We start from the raw sequence: 17,412 nt of genomic DNA, 5'->3' as shown, positions 1-17,412 counted from the left end.
ACATTAAATTATAGAATTTAAGATTCATGTACAAAATTGCATGCTTTCCAATGAATCTCCATTATTAAGATTATTTTTAAGTAAATTGAATTTCCATTTTAAGATCTCTTTTTATTAATAAGAAACTTTTTGCTCATGATATATTATAAAATTAAAATTGTTTTATATAATTTTAAAGCAGTTTTATGCTGTGGTTAATTTTGAATGATCATTTTAATTGTAGTTACGATTAAAAAAAATCAATTTACGATAGACGCAGTTGTTTTATTTACTTACTAAAGAAAATAACAAAAATGGGCGATATACTGATCACCTTCTTTCACCGATCACCATAATATTATTATGGTTCATTATTATGGATTCTGTGTAAAAAATATCTGGTAGTTGTCTTTCGATGACTTGTGGCTCTGTATCCCTGAAAGGGTAGGTAGATGTGTATTATTGATATTGGTATTCGCGTACCCTATTTCCGCAACTCGTCAATTTTGCGTGATACCTGAAACGGCTGGATCAGTCCATTTTTTTTTTGGACGTGACTCATTGTAGATTTGCCGCAGATGGCATTAACTACTGGGCCGGATAAATGGGGAGCGCTGAAGGCTCTCACCCAGTACGTTTAAGACAACAAGCCTGAGGGTGGGTTGGCCGCGAAACTCGGCTCAGGGCGTCGTCTGAGAGGAAAAATATTTGAAAGAATTAATCGACCCTAGTGGGTCGATAGCGATAAGCGCTGATTGAGGGAAATCGTCGACCACGCCGGCGGGGTCGGTATCGGGGCCCTGAAGTGTTTGGTGTCGCGAGCTGATTGGCTGCCTCTATGGCTAAAGTTCAGCCAGCATATTAATTCCCTAAGGAAATCTAACAAGCCTCTGATGTTGCTGACCACCTCAGGGAGGCACCCCGTCAGGCCAAGGCGCCTGGCCCGGTAGTTGGCGACTCCTCCACACTCCAGTAGAACATGAGCCGCTGTCTCCTCCACCTCCAAGCAGGCTCTGCACAGGGGCTGTCTGTGACACCTAGTGTGATCAGACGTGTTGAAGGCACCATGACCAGTAATAACAGCTATTACCTGTCCTAGTTGAGACCTCTTCTTTAGAAGTCTTCAACTACAAAAGGCAGAGGTGTATCAGAATAAAACACTACTCCTCGCCAACTATGCTTAAGTCATATATGTATAATAGGGGGCGAGCCCATTGCAATTCCTGGAAACTACGTGATATTAATTTAGTATTTATGATCCCAACAAAATATTTTCAAGTAAAATTATGCCAAGACGGGATTATGTCGATTAAAATAGCAAAAAAATTATCAGGGGGCTTAAAATGGCCACATCGAAGCAATTCATCTAAGAAAGCAATATTGCAATTTGACATTTGCGCATATAAAATTAAGTGCGCAATGCAAACAAGTGCGAATTGCTTCGATGTGGTCATTTTAACCCACCGGATATACGCTCTAACTACACAAACCCTAGGCCCCCAAACTCTACGTTAGGCAAAGTATTATTTTTTGACGTGTCTTACTGTAATTTGTATAGATAGCATTAACTGCTTAGCCAGAAGTAAAATTCTAAAATTATATCAAAATAGCACACGAGCCACAGTTAGGTGAACACACGAGTAGGTAAAGTTCAAACTCTCAATAGCGCTTACATATTACGCGTGTCATAATTATTGATTTGACCTATAACTAAACCGTCATATATTACTGTTGTAGGGCAAGTGCGAAATTCGGCATATCGACAAACCCCTACGCGGAAGAGACGTCGACTAGATCAGTCGAGGTGCAGCTAGCGAAGAAAAAAGAAGAAGAAAATTGCGCCAAATATCTGCGGGCAAGGGAGTGACCCCGCCAAGACGAGCAAAGCGAAGCTCAATTTTATTCAATACAAGTTAACAATTCATTTGCTATAGTACTAGCCTTACTATAACGGCCTCCGTGGTCCAGTGGTTGAGCGTTGGGCTCACGATTCGGAGGTACGGGTTCGAATCCCGGTGGGGACATATCACAAAAATCACTTTGTGATCCCTGGTTTGGTTAGGACATATTTACAGGCTGAGCACCTGTTTGTCCGAAAATAAGACGATTCATGCTTCGGAAGGCACGTGCAAATGGGAAGCGCAAATGAGCCCGCCCACAGCATTAGTAATCAAACAACCCAACCAAGTAGGTATTTAATTTCGGTATTTTATGATGCAGTTGCATCGTAAAATACCGAAATTAAAAGTATTATATTTCAATAAGGTAAAATAATGGCTTGTTTCTAACTAATTAAATCACTTACTTTTTACTAAACGTCAAAACACGAAATTACTATGAAATTTGTATGAAAAGCACACTGGGACGTCATAGAAAAACGTGATAAATAAATTAAATACTTACAAGAAAGAAAATGTTTTTCGTTACTTTTAAGTACTTTATCAGAATTTCATAATTTATCTTGAACCTAGTTAGTACACGACCCAATTAAGGGTCCTATTTCACTAGGACAAGGTCGGAATACTACCCACCACCATGGTATCCCAGTAAGATAGGGTCCTTACATCAAACATAAGATTTTTTTCATATACAACCTCCTAACTACCGCTAGTTAGATATAATTTTTGTGCAGCGCAAAAATTGGATAGTGACAGTTTGACATTTGTTTAAGTAAAACGATAATGTTGTTCTGTGCAACAGTTTAATGGTTCTTTAGTATTTATAGACGCCTTAAAAATTTGGTATACAGGGTGTCAGTGCCTAGGTGTAATAAAAAGGGTCATCATTTACCCAAAAACAAAGAAAAATCATGCATGTTGATGTCTCTTATCCTTAAAATTAAAAGGTTAAACGAAGATTAAGCGTCATCTATTTTGTTTTTAGCGACTTAGCCTGGAAAAACCCTCATTTCAGCTCATTCTGTAAGGTAATTATTTTCAAGATAGTTTATAAAGTGACTGATTTTATTTATCCCTTCAACAATGAAAATCTTCTGATTACAAGATTGATATTACTGCGATATTTACATCTTAACAAAGTAGTTATCACTTGAATCGTAAGCATTTATAGGATCATAGGTCGGTCCTGTACCTTTCAGTGTTAGCGCGTGTAAACTAGATATAAAATGAGGATCTAGTCTAGATTTTAGCAGAAGTGAACTTCTCATTGAACCAAAAACATCTGGTTTTGAAAAGTGTCCACGGATTATTATGAAGACTATTATCCTGACGGCCTTATTGGGTAAGCCAAAGAATTTTATTCTCTTATTATTTTCTCATCTAAATTAATAACTACTTTTAAGAAACACATAGATTCGAAGATCTTTCATAAGTGATCTAAAGGAACTTTCTCCTTGAACCCTTTGCTTACGTGACTAATTGACGCATTGCCAATGTTACCGCGTCCACTGCTAAATTGTAATTCGCGGCCATAAGAATGAGAGGCGCACACACAGTCATAGGTCGGTGGGTATTTTACTTAGCCAAATGTTATTAAAACAGCACTTCTCCCATTCCAGCGGCCGTCGTCTCCGCCGGCCTCAATAGCGATAGCGGCGAGTACCAGACAGAATGGCCCTGGCAAGTCGGCAGGCTCTACCGCTATGACGTCTACTCCTACACCTTGGCCCGTCTGCCTGAAGGAGCTAGCAGCGGCAACGCCCTAAAGGCCACCTTTATCGTCCGCGTCATAGCCAAGGGAAAGCTCCAAGCGCGCCTCGAGCATCCCCAACGTGCGCCAGTGCACCAGGAGCTCTTGGGTAAAGATCAAAGAACCCTCCCTCAAGACTTGAAGTATGAACCCGTCCAGAACTTGGAAGATCCCTTCGAGATCAACCTCGATGGCGGAAGAGTCCTGTCACTCAACATGCCCTCGTCTGTGCCACTGGCTTATGAGAACTTACTAAAAGGTCTCATCGGTGGTCTGCAAGTTGACTTGTCTACCCACCGCACAGTTCACAGCGACCAGAACAACTACGACAAAGAAAAGCTCCAAGGGCAGTTCAGAAAGATGGAGACTGACGTCACTGGTGACGTTAGCACTCTGTACACTGTAACTCCTGCCCACTCGGAATGGCGTCGCGAGCTGCCAAACTTCTCCCTCACTCAGGACCCAATTCTGATCACTAAGAGCAAGAACTATGGCCACAGCCACCACAGAGTCGGTTATCATTTTGGAGTCCCTCAAGAAGCCCAATGGACTGGCACCGCTGATAAGGCCAAGGAGCAACAGTTCATCAGCCGTGCAACCACGTCTCGCATTCTGGCTGGAAGGCAAGGACCTATCTACAAGTCCGAGACCACCAGCACTGTTGAAGTACACCCTCTGGTCTACGGCCAACAGAAGGCTGAAGTACTCAGTTACGTCAAGCTCGAACTGACGAGTTATGAGGAGGACAAAGTGCAACCATGGAAACTGCCTGAAGGAAGCCGCGTTATCCCAAGCCTGCTATACTCCATGTCAAACAAGCAGACAGCCATCCACGACTCGTCTGAGGAATCTCGTGAGCAACAGGAGGCCGACGTTGCTGAACAGTCGTCAAACAGAGTTCGCCGGTCATACAGGATGCCCAAGAAAATCGTATCAATCAACAAGATCGTCATTCAGAAACGTAATGAAAATGAAAATGACGATTCCAGCTCCAGCGACTCGACTTCAGCTTATATAAATGACGAGATCCCCATGGACAACGAGCCTGCGTACGCTGCTCTGTACATGAACCCACAGGCTCATAAAGCTCAGAAGCAGAACCCAGCCAACGCCCAAAAACTCGTGCAAGAGACCGCTCAGCTGCTCCAGAACATCAACAACCTGCCTAGAACCGACTTCCTCAGCAAGTTCAATATCCTTGTCCGAGTCATCGCCGCTATGGACTACGAACAGCTGACCCAGACTAGCCGCAGCATTGAAGCCGCGAAGGCTTCTAACAACCTCGTCAAGACCGACATGTGGATGATCTACCGCGACGCTGTGGCTCAAGCTGGCACCCTGCCAGCCTTCAAGCAGATTATCTCCTGGATCCAGGCCAAGAAAATCGAGCGCGAAGAAGCTGCGCAGGTCGTCTCAACCCTTGTCAACACTCTTCGTTACCCAACTAAGGAGATCATGATTCAGTTCTTCGAACTGGCTATCAACCCTGAAGTGATGCAGCAGCAGTACTTGAACAGTAGTGCTTTGGTTGCTGCTACAAGGTTCATCAACATGGGTCATGTGAATAACGAGACAGCACACGCTTACTACCCAACCCACATGTACGGTCGTCTGGCTCGCCAACACGATAACTTCGTTCTAGAGAAGATCCTGCCCCGTCTCAGCCAGGGCTTGGAGCAAGCTATCCAACAAGAAGATAGTCGCAAGGCCCAAGTGTACATCAAGGCTATCGGTCAGCTCGCCCACCGATCGATTTTGGACGTGTTCGCTCCCTATTTGGAAGGCAAGATCGGTGTGTCCACTTACCTAAGGGCTTTGATGGTTGACAACTTGGACAAGCTCGCGCACCAGAAGGACAGCTACGCTCGTGCTGTGTTTTACAGCATCCTAAGAAACACTGCTGAACCCAACGAAGTGAGACTGGCTGCGATCCATAACATCTTCGTTGCTCACCCCACCACCGCGATGATGTTAGCTATGGCTGAGATGACCCATGAAGATCCTAGCATGCAAGTCCGTGCTATCCTCAAGTCTGCGATCCTGAATGCTGCTAAACAGAAGAACCCGCGTCACTTAGACCTGTAAGTAGCAAATTACATTTTAAACTTGAATTGAAACTAATCCCCTAGTTACCCCGGTGTAAAGGGGCCCGCTTATCTAGCCTAAAGATTTGACTGGTCCGATTTCAACAAACCTCCCAACAGACCCAACGCTCAAAGAGAAAACCAGCTAGATACAGATTAGCTCACATACCTCGGAAACGCATTTCTCGGGAATGTAGGTTTCCTCACGATGTTTTCCTTAACCGCTGAGCACGTGATAAACATCCAAGATGAAAACAAATTCGAAAATCATTGGTTTTACTGAAATTCAAACCATCGACCTTGCTTATGATACAAGTTTTTATCCAAGGATATTTTCTAAGATCTGTGTATTCACCATTTCCAGGGCAAGAACTGCTCAAGCCGCCAGCCCGATGCTTACTAAGGAGATGTTTGGACAGCAATACTCCTCGAAAAAGTACGACGACTATTTCGACAACGACTATGAGCTCGGTATTATGGATGTGCTTTCAACCAGCGGCAGTGAAGACAGTCTGTTCCCAAGATACTTAAGATACGGCCTGAGGAGCCAAACTTCTGGATGGAAAACGGTAAGGCATTATTTATTATGTATATAAATAAGTAACAGGGATACTGTAATGATATAGGATGTTAGTGACACCGTAACGAAAACTTTGAGGGGTGATTCAGACCATTCAGACCAGGGATTCTGAGTTAAAGCAAGTGAAGTTTCCTGTCGTATTATTTTTATGATTTTTCCTGAATCATCCCCCAAAGATATTGTTACGGTGTCACCAACGCCCTGTTTATCTCAGTTGATATGTCTGTTTAAACAAATACAAGAAAAAAATATAACATAAAACAAGTCGTTTATACTTCCATCTCTAATGAAACAAAGCGTTTTCCAGAATCCAGAAAAGATCACCTGTCAAAACGTTAATTGCGTTAACCAGAACAGTTTTCTCATCTATTAATTTAATACGTTTATATAACGGCCATATCTCATTTGATGCATTCATTGCAATTATGTTGACAAATAATGTACCCAGTTTCACAGCTGATTATTCTTAATATTACAGATCACAGCTTCTTTCTCCAGCGTCCAGCAGTTCGTTGAGAGATTCCAGCAGCAAATGAACAAAATGTTGCAACAGACGCCCGAATCGCAATCGAACCACAAATATTCCGCAGAGAAAATCTCCGAAATGCTGAAGATTAAGCGTGACCCTCAGAACCCTCTTGAAGCCTCGCTCTTCTTGAACCTCATGAACCAACCAAGGTTCTTCTCTTTCAGCGAAGAAGATTTCAACGAACTGCCTATTGCTATGAGGGATCTTTTCCAGAAACTCGCTAAGGGCGTCGACGTTCACTACACCAAGGTCTTTAACCAGGCTCAGATCAATGTGATGTTCCCTCTTGCCAATGGTATGCCCTTCATCTACAAATACAAGGAGCCCACCGCTATCCACGTCCAAGGAAACATCAAGGGCGAGATGAAGTACCAGAATCGCAACTACGAAACATCCATCCAGAAGGAGATCCAGTTCACTTACGCCAGAAACATTGACGGAAGTGTCGGTTTCTTGGACACTTTAGCCAACCAGTACGCTAGCGCTGGTGTCGTCAACAAACTCCAACTGTACATCCCGATGAAGCTCGATCTGAAGATGAAACGTGGCGAAGTTAAGATCCGCTTCGAGCACTTACGTAACGACCAGGACTCCACCATTGTTCACTACAGCGTGTGGCCTTATACTGCCAACCAGAAGAAGGACAGTTTAGTCCCAATTTCTCTTGACCCTACAACTAAGATGGTCACACGAAACAACAAGGTTGTCGCCATTGATTCCAGGTTTGGACAAACCACAAGCTCTCAGTACCAACTCCAAGGCTACTCCTACTCTTCAGACTACAGGAGTTTCAGTAGGATGTTCCAATCAAACGATCTCCTCAAGAACATCATCTTGGCCGTTTACCAGAAGGATGTGGCTCTCACGCACTTTAACTTCAAATATCTTGGAAAACAATCACAGAACAAGGCTGTGACCTTTACTGCCGTATATGGTAAGTGTTATTAATAATTTTAGCTGATTACCAAGCATTAAATTCAAGAAAACTGATCAGAAAATGTACGCTAACATTTATTTTATATTACAGATGCATTCTACAACCTGAAGAAAACCGAAATGCCGCTGGTTGCCAAAAAAATAGAAGATGTTTCTCCCAACAGCGAAGCACGCCGTGGCGAGATCATGAAGCAAGTTATCTCTGGCATGAATAATCCTGAAGCTAAAGTCATCGACTTGAGTGCCGTCTTAGAAGGACCCGTGAAGGCCGAATTTGTATTCACAGCTGCCGTCGGTGGCAGCCCAGTAGACTCCAAGATCCAATATGCCTTCTTCGCCAGCAAAAACTACGCTCAAGGCAGCAACCAGATTACAGGAGTTGGCAAGGTCAACAAGCCCGATGTCACTGCTCTGAATCCTCTTGAGGCTCTGAAGAAGGAACTCAAGATGAGCTTCGAGTCTGAAATCAAGTTTGGCGAGAACTTAGGCGGAAACGTGAAAATTAATATCCAGTCGGAACGCACCAAGAAGTATACTGAGGCTCTGCAGAAACTGCCTCTGTACAAGAAAGTACAGGAACAAGTGGCCCGTAATAACTACTACCAGCCTGAAGGGCACAAGATGATCGTCATGGCTCAAGCTCCTGATTACTTCAAGGCGTCTGTCACTTACAAAGACGTGAGCCCAGCTTTCAAATACGCCATCTTCCAAGCTTATAGAATTGCTGAGCAATACGGCTCGTGGTTAGCTGATGTCAACCCGTTAAAGACTACTCCTGAAGGCAAGCTGGACATTGAAGTGCAGAATAACTATCTGGACAATATCATGAGCTTGAACTTTAATTCGAAATATGGTGAAGTGAGGATCAAGAACGTTCCTATCCCTCGTGTAGCTGCAGGAGCCTTCTCAGTCTACACTCCGATTAAGCCTCACGAACGTGTCGCTAACTACTACACGCGTCATCAGTATCAACGTAAGTAATCAATGTATTGAAACTCTAAACCATCCACGATCAAACCTCAGCCATCGTACTGTTTAAGTAAAACCATGTCTTAAAGCACAAAGTCCTTTTAAAATCCAAACCCCATAGTTTAACTTGTGGAAATCTGCGCCGCATGAGGAAATACTCTCACCAAGCTTTGATCACTCGTCGGTCTTTAGTAGACTTACTTGTAACTGGTAGGTACTTACATCAAAACGATTCGCATCTTCCTTTTAGTTAGAGTAGCGTAGTATGGCACAACCTGCTTATGTTGTATTTTCGTAAATTACAGCCTTTAAATCTGTAAGACTAGAGTGAATAGGCATTTGCTAGGCAATCACATCCACCATAGGCTACATCGTCACTTACCAACAGATGAGATTATGGTCAAACGCGAAAATATAGTAAAAAAAAAAACACTTTTTCATAACAACAGTTTCCTTTTATCCAACAGCCTACTGCACAGTCGACGGCACCCAGATCAAGACGTTCAGCAACCGCGTTTACGACTACACCCTGTCTCCGGCCTGGCATGTGGTGATGTACGACCCTCGCTGGCAGCAGCATCGCGATGAGCTCGTCGTTTTGTCCAGGAGACCGAGCCAAGAAAAGCAGGATATCTACATTTCTTACAAGTAAGTTCGAGTTCACTTGTCTTAAAACTGCAACCTAAGTGTAGCAAAACGATATATTTTCTGTTTTAGAAAGATAAGCTTGTGATCTGTCCCCATATTATAATCATGTGGTCATTAAACATGCAGTACCTCAACTAAAATAAAATACACCCACTACTTCGTAACTCTGTCTTGAAAAGTCTAATAGGTAGGTACCTATAGGGTTTGAATCGAAATCTCCCCAACTATCATTAACGATAATTTTGTTTTCAGGTCCGAAACTGGCAAAGACCTGGAGATTGAAATCGAATCAGCTGGCAACAAGCCTACCTTGAAGGTCAACACCAATTCTAAGAAGGTTTCAGAGGGTGACCTCACAATGTACTGGGACGATGCTGAACAGACACCATTCTTGAAGTACTACATCCAGCCTGATGGAGTCCTCATGCTGAACATTAGGGAAAATCGTTTACGAGCCATGTATGATGGCCAGAGGTTGGTTGTCCTCGAGAGAGAGGCCAGGAACCATACTAGAGGCATCTGTGGTCTGATGAGTGGAGAGCCACGTGATGACTACCTCACTCCTTCTGGACTCCTGTTAGACAATGGTGAGCAATACGCCGCGTCTTACGCTTTGAAAGACAACAGTGACCCTAAGACTGAACAGCTGCAAGAGTTGGCTCTTCAACTGGCTTATCAGCGCCAGTATCAGTACACGACTATCCTTCGCTCGGATAGACAATGGAGGCAATGGCAGAAGCAGGAATCGTCAGAGGAATCCTCTGAGGACTGGACCTCCCGCAAAGTTTTTAGAGCCAAGTCTTACAACAGAGTTCGAGGTCCGTGTGCGTTGAAAAAGCAAGTCCAATATTATGAGAACAGCAACGAAATTTGCATCACGACAACGCCTCTGGATGCGTGCTCGTCGCACTGCAAAGGAGAGAACTATCAAGTGAAGGCAGCACAGGTCGTCTGCAGTTCGAAGCTGGACCAGCAATACCAACAATACGTACAACAAATCCAACAGGGACAGAATCCTAAAGTGTCCGGTGTTCCTCAGATTAGGCAGTACAGAGTGCCATCCTCGTGCAGAGCGTAAATTAAAAATAAAAACTATTTTAAAAATTGACAGAGAACCGCGAGAAAAAGGACTTTTGAATAATTTAATATTTCAATAATGTATTTATTTTTATAAATATTTTTTTCTAGAAATATTCTGATTAAAAAAATGGAGAGAGAATTTAATGGTATAATATTTATACTAAAACGAAATTAGTAGAATATTGTTTATTATATCAATTGTAGGTATTTGTTTATTGGTGTTTATGTATTTGATTTTATTATAATATAATATTTATGTGCAGCAATACTTACTATTTTTTTTTAAATGTTGTGCAATATGTTACACTATTTTTTTTTTTGTATAAAATAGTAATATTAATTGTATAGTATTATTATAATGATAGATCGTAATTCGTAGAGTAGAAATAAGCAATTTAAAAAAATAATAAAAAAATGCAACTTAATGAAATTAACTACCTACATTTAGTTTTTTACACCTTACCCCTTATACATTGCATACTTTCATACTTTCCTGCTACTATTATTCCTTATTCTACAACAATACTATCTTTTAAGGACCTAGGTATATCTATGTACTGCCCCATAATAAAATTCCTAATGGGTGTGCCAGACCAGAAACACACAACGAATCAAAAGACAATGCACCCTCTTTCTATACGAAGTTCTAAGATGGACAGGATGTGTATTGGATTTTTTAATGCCCAACAAATAAAAAAAATATTTCAATATTATGTAGCTGTGTAATATTATGTATAACTACTGGCGACATCTATTGCACCGTAAGAAAGCACACACACACACGTTCTATAAAACGCACACTAAACTATGATTTGACAGTTGGAAGCTCTTGTAGGTAAGTTAATTATTATAACCGATAGATGGCGAAATAAGTAACATCGTAACAAAATTGTGAACGAAGTAAGTCTGAAGTAAATCTCCTAATTTGTGTGAAAACAAAATAACAGACGCGTTTGTGCATGTAAAAAAAAACAATTGATTTTATTTTATTTATTATCACACGCTAAAAAAACATTATGAATACATGCACACAACTTCAGAACGAATCATGGTCGCGTCAGCTGTTTGTCAAATAATTTCAATTCTTACTACGCTGAAGTCGTGTTTCGTGAAAATTCGATGGTTTTTCAGTGATATATAATTATAAATCTTTTGCAAATCAGAGTGTGTCAATAATTACGCCTTTTGCAATTATTGTGACAAAAGTGAACCTTGTAAAAGACCTTTTACTTGAAGTGACTGTTTACACGTTTTGAATTACGAACACCAAAATTTCCGGCCAGTGATTAGCTGTGAGTATTCTTTCAATTGTTTTACTTTTTATGAACACTAAAATTATGAGAATTTTAGGCTGTATGCATATAAAAACATTTTAACTAGACTTAAGTATTTTAAATATTATATTTAAAGAGTAAAAAGGGGCACAGAATTTTGTTTTTATATTCCTATTGGTGCAGCTTTTAACCTGAAAGCATTAGAAAATCAAAAAGATATAAAATAGGAACTTATATTACCTATAATAAGTTACACCATTATTATACATAATTTGAAAATGAATTATAAACATATTCCCTTCGACGGGTAAGTTGATTTACTATATTATATTTCATAATAAAAACGGACCAAATTGAAGTTTCAAAATGTGAAAACTTATGCATCAGCTATTCATTACTTAAACTTACTTTCTGCAAGTGATTGACCTTGAAAACACCTATCCACAGATTATGTATAATAAAATAATTATAGACCAACAAAAATAAACCTCTTTGATTTTTAAACATTAAAAGAAATTACATAATAATATTATTTACTTTACCTATCCATTTATCGAGTTAATAAGGTTATAAAAGGAATTCAAAATATTGTTGGTCTAATTTGCACGCTCCTGATGTTATTTTCATAGCAAATGTTCGGTTACTGTGTTTAAACATTTTTCGAAGTTTTTTTTTGTTTATCTCAGATTTTGCCATTGGTCCATACATTTTATTACTTAGTTCATAATTTATAAATACCTACATACCCATACCTGGCCTTATTGCTAACCTGACATAGCAAAATCAAATTCAAAAATATCTTTATTCAGTAAGTAACATAGTTACACTTTGAATAGTCATTTTTTACATAACAAACGTCTCATCCTCATAAAACTACTGCACCTTCTCACAACCTGTATAGCCAGGGAACAGAAGCTGCAAGAAAAACCTTGGCATAGGGTCTTAGACATTCTTTTTGTTTTAAAAAAAACATGAAATACTGTTATACAATTTAGTAATTTGGCTGCCTAATATGAGTTCCCAAACAGCTAATCACGTCATATCTTCTAGATAATCACTAATCTTTAACCTTTTTTTAAATTACTATCTTAAAACTGTTCAAAGGTAAATTCTGAATGTCAATCTTATTGTAAAAACGTGTATATTGGCCCTTAAGAGATTTAGTGACTTAGGAAGGTAGGTAGCATAAGTGTAGGATGGTATATTTATGTTACCTATAGCCACATAGTTTACTATAGGTATGCTTCTATACATAGGCGACTCGTTAGGAAGCCTGTCATAAACTTTCTCAACAACCATGCAACCAGCTCCCTTACTACTGGTTCTCAAAAACTAGTTTCCTTTTCCAAAACGCCCTTGATTGTTGCACCGTGCGCTGCGTTTGCGCACGTGTGGGCTCTCACGTCGGCCAATCAGCGCGCGGCGAGAGAGAGGCGCGGCGTGACGTCACAGCTGACGCAATATGGCCGCCGGTTGCTCAATGTCATATGAAGGGTGAACGTAGGTGTGGCGCGGATACAAGTAATTTGCACGAGTTGTTTCGTTCGATTAGATATAAAATAATGATACCGGCATTTGCCTAAATAGATTTCTATTCTATTTTGTTTAGCCACCTGTCACGTTGGTCTAATAGAAAGCTTGGTGAGGTGTAGGTACTCAGTTCGTCTTGCGATTCATGTACCTCTGACTACCCCAATTGGGACGTAGTCGTGCTTATGTTATCTTACTAAACTAACCTCCTCCCCTCGATCCGCCCTTGTACATGAAAAGGGTATATATTTTTCAACTTGCCTTCAAGTTCAAAAATAAGTGAGGTAAAAATGGCCACATCGAAGCAATTCATCTATTTCATCAAAGAAAGCAATATTGCTATTTGACATTTGCATTGCACACTTGCTTTTATATACGCAAATGTCAAATTGCAATATTGCTTCCTTAGATGAATTGTTTCGATGTGGCATTTTTAATCCCTAAGGTTCTGAATTGTCGTACGTCGCCACGAATATTTATTTTTACACTGTGTTTATTTCTAATAGCAGTAACCGCTTATCGGTTTTGACTCATGTCTATATTTATCTTTGCACACCTATCGTATCCATATCGTTGCCTTATAGTAAAAAAAACACGTAGGTAAGCGCCATTTTGAAAAACCACATTCAAATGAGATTTTATTCAACAAAACCTTGGATTTCTTTCTACTAATTTCGATTCGGGTAAAAATTGAGATCACTTTTTACCATTATTAAAAGGAGCTTGTCTATTGCGAGATTTACCAGGTTTTGTTGACATTCCCGAGAAATGCATATTCGGAGGTATGTGACCTAATCTGTATTGGGCTGGGTTTCCCTTCGCGGGTTGGAAGGTCAGACAGGCAGTCGCTTCTGTATAAAATTAAATGGAAATTAACAGCAAAAGAGCACAAATGTATAACACTATAAGAAACTAAATGATAACAAAAAAAAACACATATAAATATACGTACTGATGTAAGTACGTGGTCGTTATATGACTATGTCATCATCTGCGTCTGCAGGAATCAGGGCCATTCTCTCTACATGTCCGAACTATCTAAGCAAATTATTAGTACTTTACTTTTTTATTTTTACTTTTCGGCTTATTTTCGAATTTAAATTTTTATTTCGAATTTGAATTTAAAATTCGAATTTATTTATGAATTAAGTTACAATGAGTACGACGTTTGACCGCTTTTATTGATGACGTCACAGGACAGTATTTCTATACAAACTGCAAAGAAAACTTCCGTTTTGACGTTTCGTATAAAGTATCTCATTTGACTAGGTTTTCAAGTAGCCTATTATTTGAGAGGAATAATATAAGGAAATACTAGATTATAACAATCTGGGTATTTTTTGGGTGTGTCTTTGAAAATTAAGTGTTTAAATGTCATTTTTATACCGTAGATGACCGTGACATATACCTACGTATAATTTGTAAGTTAATTATAGAAACCTGTATAACTTCTGTTATCTATCCAGATTCCAGTTAAAGATTCCAAACCTGTTTTCAAAATGTCAACTACTTATTTATAAATACCTATTCTATTACTGTTACCACGAAATACAAGAAAGATGTTGGATAGGCCAGAAAATGTGCAATAAAATTTAACCTAGGCTAAGTCCTTAAAAGTAATGTGAATGCAATTAATTATTAACCTCTCATTTGCCGAGATAAAAAAAAATGCTGTTTAGCAATAAGGCCGCCTATTGTGCTTATGTTTTATTCGTATGTTTATGTCCTTTGTATATGTTGTTGTGCAATAAAGTATTATCGATTGATTGAGATACCAGACACAATAGACTTTACATTGTGTCTAGTTGAGATCTGCGTTTCGGCGTTCGAAAAGTTACATAAACAGCCTATATACGTCCCACTGCTGGGTACAGGCCTCCCCTCAATCAACCGGAGGGAGTATGGAGCATACTGCTCCAATGCGGGTTGGTGGAGGTGTTTTTACGGCTAATAGCCGGGACCAACGGCTTAACGTGCCATCTTACTTTTTCGGACAATCAGGTGATTCAAGCCTGAAAAAAAATGTCCCCATCGGGAATCGAACCCGGACCTCCAGATCGTGAGCCTAACGCTCTAACCACTAGACCACGGAGGCTGAAAAGTTAAGCCAAGTGTAAAGACTATTTTTTTTATTGTTCAAAATTTCTTGTTTGTGATTTGTGTGATAAATAAATAAATATTAACTGTTTATTAAAAAAGCATCTTTCGTAAGTAGTACTACCTACCTAAGAAAGTAATGATGGTTAAATTAGGTATTGTAATTGGCAGCCCTCAGACATCACACACACAGTTGCGCGTGTTGATAATGTCAATGTGTAGTGTCTGTGTAACTGAGGTTGTTTGTATGAAGTGTCCGGGGTGTGCTAAGGCACAACCCAATACCCAGGTTCACATACATTATGGCAAATAAGCTTTATTATTCCCGTACCAAGCTTGAAGCGTAATTTCAATCAAAACAAATATTGTGTTAAACGGGGTCAATTGAGGCGCACTCAAAACGATTTTTAACACTTCCTTAATAACAATTGAAGTGATATGGTCAATAATTATAGTCACTGTTTGGTCCTGTGGTTTACTGGCTTGTTTCTCAAGCGAGGACCGTCGATTCGAACCCCGTAACTAGACTTGCACCAATGAGTTATTAATTTATCTTCAGTGCAGTTTTCACTAACACGGCTTTTGGTAAAAAGGCTACAACGAAGTAATTCCTCTAAAAAGCAATCCCAACAAAAACATTTTCATGTACAATTAAGCCAAGAAAAGATTATATCGATTACAAAAATTTTGATTTGTCGCAGATGGCACTACTTGGCCAGAGCGTTCTTGTAGTACTATCAAAACAAGGCTTATATTTTGCCTAATGTGTAGAGTTTGTGAACTTAGGGTTTGTATAGTTAACCCGTGTAGAGTTAGAAGCTTAGCTCTACATGAGAGCTGAGGGGTTAAAATGGCCACATCGAAGCAATTCATCTAAGAAAGCAATATTGCTATTTGACATTTGTTTGCATTGCGCACTTACTTTTATATGCGCAAATGTCAAATTGCAACATTGCTTTCTTAGATGAATTGCTTCGATGTGGCCATTTTAACCCCTCAGCTCTCATGTAGAGCTAAGCTTCTAACTCTACACGGGTTAACTATACAAACCCTAAGTTCACAAACTCTACACATTAGGCAAAATATAAGCCTTGTTTTGATAGTACTACAAGAACGCTCTGGCCAAGTAGTGCCATCTGCGGCAAATCTACAATAAGTCACGTCAAAAAAAAAAGAAAAAAGAACAACGATCTGCCGGGATTTGAGTTTTGTACTGATAAGTTGACTACTAGAACTACGTAAAAGAATGGCAATGAACAGTCACCAATTTGTTACCATAACCCTACGCTCACGTGATGGCAGCATTGGGTCATATGGTAGGTTCAAGATAAATTATGAAATTCTGTTTACTAAATAAAAACAGCTTCCGTGGTCTAGTGGTTAGAGCGTTAGGCTCACGATCTGGAGGTCCGGGTTCGATTCCCGATGGGGACATTGTACAAATCACTTTGTGAGACTGTCCTTTGTTTGGTAAGAACTTTTCAGGCTTGAATCACCTGATTGTCCGAAAAAGTAAGATGATTCCGTGCTTCAGAGGGCACGTGAAGCCGTTGGTCCCGGCTATTAGCCGTAAAAACACCTCCACCAACCCGCAGTGGAGCAGCGTGGTGGAGTATGCTCCATACCCCCTCCGGTTGATTGAGGGGAGGCCTGTGCCCAGCAGTGGGACGTATATAGGCAGTTTATAAATAAAGACAGACCTAAAACTACCGAAAATCATTTTCATTTTTCTATTTAATTTGTTTATGAATTTTAATCAAGAAAAACGTAATAATAACTCCGATATTTTATCACGTTTCTTTATGCCCTCACAGTGTGCTTCTTCATACAAATTCCATAGTCATTTTGTGTTTGGACGTTTAGTAAAAAGTAACTGATTTGAATAGTTGGAAACTAGCCTAATGCTTTGTGGCCTTTTTAACTCCCCATTATTATGATTGGCCACCTGATACGACACGATTCATTTATAACAAACATCATAGTAGGAAAAAATGAAGGGAAGTGAGGAAGGGGTTCTTTGTATATGTCGTTGTGCAATAAAGTATTAAAGTATTATTA

At 39.9% G+C, this 17,412-nt stretch overlaps 1 protein-coding gene and 1 long non-coding RNA gene across 2 annotated transcripts; one reads left to right on the top strand and one right to left on the bottom strand.

Moving 5' to 3' along the window:
- Positions 1–243: 243 nt before the first annotated feature.
- Positions 244–1,618, bottom strand: LOC126377940 (uncharacterized). The gene is made up of 2 exons (XR_007568012.1): positions 1,524–1,618; positions 244–415 (listed from the first exon to the last, which is right to left on the bottom strand). It is a non-coding gene; the product is annotated as an uncharacterized LOC126377940 (long non-coding RNA).
- Positions 1,619–3,065: 1,447 nt separating this feature from the next.
- LOC126377802 (vitellogenin-like) lies at positions 3,066–10,887 on the top strand. The gene is made up of 7 exons (XM_050025653.1): positions 3,066–3,219; positions 3,497–5,708; positions 6,076–6,280; positions 6,770–7,754; positions 7,848–8,729; positions 9,193–9,373; positions 9,626–10,887. Exons 1-7 carry the CDS (start codon positions 3,189–3,191, stop codon positions 10,449–10,451), a joined length of 5,322 nt encoding a protein of 1,773 aa, XP_049881610.1. The 5' UTR covers positions 3,066–3,188; the 3' UTR covers positions 10,452–10,887.
- Positions 10,888–17,412: the final 6,525 nt, after the last annotated feature.

Source organism: Pectinophora gossypiella, chromosome 24 (genome assembly GCF_024362695.1).
Source record: "Pectinophora gossypiella chromosome 24, ilPecGoss1.1, whole genome shotgun sequence".
In the NCBI taxonomy this organism is placed as follows: domain Eukaryota; kingdom Metazoa; phylum Arthropoda; class Insecta; order Lepidoptera; family Gelechiidae; genus Pectinophora; species Pectinophora gossypiella.
Note: the sequence above shows the minus strand (reverse complement) of the source record. Positions and strands in the feature narration are given on the sequence as shown.